Source organism: Physella acuta, unplaced genomic scaffold (genome assembly GCF_028476545.2).
Source record: "Physella acuta isolate Inbredline_101_S28 unplaced genomic scaffold, ASM2847654v3 ptg001079l, whole genome shotgun sequence".
Classification (NCBI taxonomy): Eukaryota; Metazoa; Mollusca; class Gastropoda; family Physidae; genus Physella; species Physella acuta.
In genome coordinates this window covers 152501-157748 of record NW_026732596.1, presented here as the reverse complement: position 1 = coordinate 157748, position 5248 = coordinate 152501, and the positions used below count along the sequence as shown (strand labels likewise).

Below are 5248 nucleotides of genomic sequence, written 5' to 3'. Positions count from 1 at the left end.
TGCGCATATTTTGTTTGCGTATATTTTCGTTTGCACATTTTTCTGAGAAAAAAGAAAAATGTTATTTCAAAAGGGGAACAAACACGAACTAGTTTTATTTGATAGTTCAGCTGTGGTTATCTCGCTCGATAACTTTTACTTGTATTGTACACATTAGAATTCATTTTTATTGACATTCACATTTATTACATTAAATATGAATGAAATGCTTTTTAATAAAAAAATTTTAAATCTCTTATGTGAGTAACATTAAAATCATAATGAGAAAACATTTACACATTTAATATGTTTTTTGTAAGGAAAAAAGTCAAAACTTTTCTTAGATCAGTAAGGGAAATTAAATTATCAAGCATTTCTCTTTTTAATTTTTAAATTTATCTGTCATTGATTTTAGAACTTACAGAAGAAAATAAAATAAAGTACAAACAAACATGAATTTGTTTAATTTCTTATGTTTAATCAGGCATGAATAAGTTTTTAAATTTCAATATTGATTTTAATATTATTTTTTATTAACTTATAAATGCTACCCCAAATTATGAACCATATAATTTATTAACTTAAATATCTATTGATATTATTATATTGGGAAATATATTATCTTTTATAAGGAGTTTATTTAAAAGTGCACTTTCTAGAGCCTAAGGGACGAGTCAATCTTGATCACAATAATCCGCCTCACTTACTGTTGAGATTTTTCTAAAATATGTTATACAAGATTTATAGACATTTCGATGTTTAATACGTTATTAATCGCAACAAGCTATTTGATATAATGTCCTTATAATTTCCAAACCAAACTTTCATAAGCAATAGAAAATTACTAAAGAAAGAAAACATAATTCGTTTTGAGTTACACATTTAAAAAAATAAGTTTTGAAGTAGTTATACCTGTGGTTTACAAAAATAAAAACATTTAGGCTTGAAATAAACGTGAGTGTGGAATGAACTATATTGTTTTCCTCTAACATGCATTACACATTTTTTGTTTGTTTTTACATTAACAAGTACTAGATACAATTATTACTAACACTCTATTTGTCAAAAAATTCAGCATACAAATGTTTGGTTTCATCTAGCTCAACCAGTTGAACACGCCTTGCGTCGGTCCGTTTCATGTTTTCATAAACAGCGTTTTCATCTGGAAAAGAATTTTTTCTTTTCTTTCTTATACAACATCATAAAAACATACATAGCAATAACTATCAGTCAGTACGTCACCATGACATAGTGTTGATAAATGTCCATGACCCAAAGTCTATGACGCATTAACTTTCATAAAGTATGCATGTATCAATGGTTATGATACAATGACAAATGAATCAACATGTCCCAATATTCATACTCTTATGACCACAGCGCAGTCGGCAATGGCCCAAAGATCATGACACATTTATAATAACTCATGGCTCGCTGCCTATATGTCACTGCCTAAATGCAACTGACCATAATATGTATATGACCTTAATATGTCATCTTCCCGGATGCAGTCTATGATCCAATAGTTTCGATCTAGTGTCCATGCCTCAATGGATTTTGGAAAATGACTTTGACTTATCATCCATGTCGGAATATTCATGTCCTAATGACTATGACCATGAGCTAGAGACTAGTTAACATGCTCTAGTTGACCATACCTTACTGAACAGTGGCCATAACTCTGTAAAAATTGTTTAATATAATTGCCTCACTGACCATGATCCCGTGACCAATACTCAATAGACATGGCTAAATGACAATGATCTAAGTCCATAACAGACACTTTAATTATATATATATATATATATATATATATATATATATATATATATATATATATATATATATATATATATATATATATATATATATATTATTCTGCTCAGTTTGATGTTTCATTTGTTTTGCTTTTTTTCTGTTCTCAAATATAAAAAAAAATATTGTAAAAAATTCTGTATCTAATATAGTTACTATAGGATTAGTATAATTTATTTCATGCGAAAATATTTTACTGTTTTGGTTCTGGCTGTCTGCTTCCAGATTCCCACTGAGTTACTGTTTTACATCGGAGCTTTATAACAAGCACAACTGCAAGCACTGATAACGTGACCACAACACATACACCGATCCCAATGCCAATCCATTCAGCTAGTCCAAACGAATACATCTTATCTGAAAGACAAAAACTCGAATGAATTTTTAAACATAAAAAATTACAGATATGAATAGGATGAAAACACTTTCCATTTTACATGTTTTTTCTTATTCAGCGTCTCGTAACTTTAATTATGTTTAGGGTTTTTTAGGTATTTTTTAAGGCTTTTTTGCACTATCATACAACCTGACGTAAGCTGTTTTACAGTTTAACAAGTGTTCTGAGTGACTACACCTTCTCTTGTCAGAAAACGTAAATTTTCAGTTGTCTCTAAGTCTGTCTATTTGTGAAAAGATAACTTTACCGGTACAGTTAGATTAACCAAATTTCAGATATGTATTTTATTAATCAGATAGTTGTGCGAGATTTAATATATAACTTTTGTACTCGCAGGTTTCTATCGCAATTTTTTAACAATTTATAGAAACCGGAATAACAACTTTACTCATTTTCTGCGTGAACATGAAAACTTGAGTATTTTTTAGACACAACTTTCAGTGAATTTTGATATTCGGAAATGGTATTTTACTTTTTCCGGTATCTAAAACACCGATAATTTATACCTTGATTCGATTAGATTCTATAAACAATTTATAGAAACCGGAATTACAACTTTACTCATTTTCTGCGTGAACATGAAAACTTGAGTATTTTTTAGACACAACTTTCAGTGAATTTTGATATTCGGAAATGGTATTTTACTTTTTCCGGTATCTAAAACACCGATAATTTATACCTTGATTCGATTAGATGGGTGCAATTTTACATATAACTCTAATATTATATTCGCAGGTGTATGCCAACTTCGTGTTTTAGGTAAAAGAAAATTGTAATTTATTATACTTTCTTGAGAATATGAGAAGATTAGTATAGTTGAAGTTAGTTAGACAATATATCGCATAATATTTTTATCATCTATTGAGCTGTTTCTGGGAACGGGAAGCTCGCATTTCCGATTTCTGAAATGCATTAAGAATTTGATACAATTTATCATCTATATATATATGGAATTGTTTGTATTTGATGCATTACTTCACCTTTGATCCGATTGCTATGGTCCTTAGAAATATTCCCAGTCTTAGACACATTTCCCTCTGTGGTAAAGCTAAGTATTGCCGTCGTTGACATGGATGTCACAGATGTTGTTGGTTCAGTTTTAGATGTTGTGGTTGGATCTGTAAATCAGTTTTCAAATTTCTAGAAACAGAAAGATGTGGTTTTAAGATCTTGTTCTTACCAACTTAATTTTTCACGCCAGATGTTATTTTCATCATACAAAGATGTGTTCATTCAAAACAAGCTTGCAAATTGATAGGTTACCAGTGTTTTGTTATCATGCTGCTTAAAAAGATTTACCCAATGTGTTCTTGGAAATGTTCCCCGGCTTAAACACATTTCCCTCTGTGGTAAAGCTAATTGGTGCAGCCGTTGTCATGGATGTTAAAGATGTTGTTGGATCAGTTTTCGATATTGTGTTTGGATCTGCAAAAAAGGAAATGGGAAAATCGTTAAACTGTCAAAGTTTTTTGGTCATTTTAACCTAAAAATTCGAAGGAAACCCCGTGGTTGGTTTGAATTTAAAAAGAACAAATATAATTATCGATAAGAATGATTTTACTTTAAGAAAATAAAAATTAAGTTTTCTTTTTCCGTCTTTAATAAAACATTGTATTAATATATATAATTAGATGTAATTTCAATTTTTACACTCCAGATACAATTATTAGCAGTTCACGAAAACTCTTATTCTGATAAGTAAATCAAAATACTTCTAAATGAAACATTATATTACGGTTCAAAGGACAAATTTCCTAGTATGAAATAAAGTATCAAAGCAATCATTTTATTCCCCTTATGGCCATCACAAATGAAAGCAAAAATGTTATTGGAATTTTTTATTAAATCATACAATAAACGTTTTAATAAAAGTCAGTTCACATATTTCAATCGGCTATAAAATGTATTATTTTAGAAATTTTAGCATCCTGCTCTCATAATGGACACCATTTAATAGACATAGAAATAACAAAGAAGGTTGAATGCTGGTTTCAAAAGAACTTACTGAGTGAAATACATTCGATGTTGTATAAAACACAAAAATAAAAGCAAGCTTAAAATTTATGATGTTTAAAATTCGATGTTTTAACCGCTCATTGTATTCGACTAAGTTAAAAAACAATGTCCCTGCCCTTAAACTTAGCTAGAAAGTTTATCTACATTAAGAGGCACAACATTTTAATTACAAAAGGAAACTTTTAAAATATCTTGACTTTTGACCTTTGATTAGGTCAAACGTTCGCTCAATAAAACAATATTATAAAATATTATTCCAAGCACGTTTTGAACACGAGATACAGCTGAACTTTGTAAAATACCAATCATGCACTAACCTTTCTGAAAAGATATCTAATTACACAAATATAAATTGTGTTGAATCCATAAAAGGAAAACGGAAACGATTTTTTTTGTCCCGACTTGCAAGTGCCACGGTTGTCCGTGGATACGCAGGAATTTAAAACAAATTCCGTTTTAACTTATAGTCATCTAATAAGTATCATTTTTTCTCTATATGCGATATATAAAAATAAAAGTCAATTGCTGTTTCTCGCCGTTCATCCGATCGCCATCAAACTTTGGTGGGTTGATTAGAACACTACAGAGAAGTGTTATGCAAAAAAATATGTTTTTAATTTCGAAAGGTCGGAGCCCTAGGAGGGTGTGATTTTTCTCTTTATACGGTATATAAAAAATAGAAGTCAGGTGCGATTCGACTCCTTTCATCCGTGTGCCATGAAACTAGGGAGTTGATGAGAATACTCTCGAGAAGGTTTCTGTGAACAAAATAATGAAAATTTGATATGGGTTACGCCTGCGAGGGTGCGATTTTTGCCAGTACACAATTTGGCGCCAAGAGTTCCAGAGCGGCTATGTTAGCACGTGGCACTCTGCATGGCGGGTAAGGGGTACTACTAAAGTTAGCGTTAAAACTTTAACAGGCGCAACCGTCGGATCCCCGTAGACCCGAAGCTCCCCGGGCCCCCTGCGAACACTATGGCGCCTACGTTAATAAAACAAGTTAATAAAAAGTCTAGTGACAATTTAAGCGCAATTTCC

General features: G+C 30.9%; 1 protein-coding gene across 1 annotated transcript in view; it reads right to left on the bottom strand.

Moving 5' to 3' along the window:
- Window positions 1–555: 555 nt before the first annotated feature.
- LOC131955580 (uncharacterized) overlaps window positions 556–5248 on the bottom strand; it is an 18630-nt gene continuing 13937 nt past the window's right edge. The window contains exons 6-9 of the mRNA XM_059319750.1: window positions 3491–3616; window positions 3172–3309; window positions 1992–2151; window positions 556–1141 (exon numbers count right to left, since the gene is read on the bottom strand). Coding sequence (XP_059175733.1) covers window positions 1138–1141; window positions 1992–2151; window positions 3172–3309; window positions 3491–3616 — 428 coding nt within the window. The 3' untranslated portion in view covers window positions 556–1137. The remainder of the gene's footprint in view (window positions 1142–1991; window positions 2152–3171; window positions 3310–3490; window positions 3617–5248) is intronic.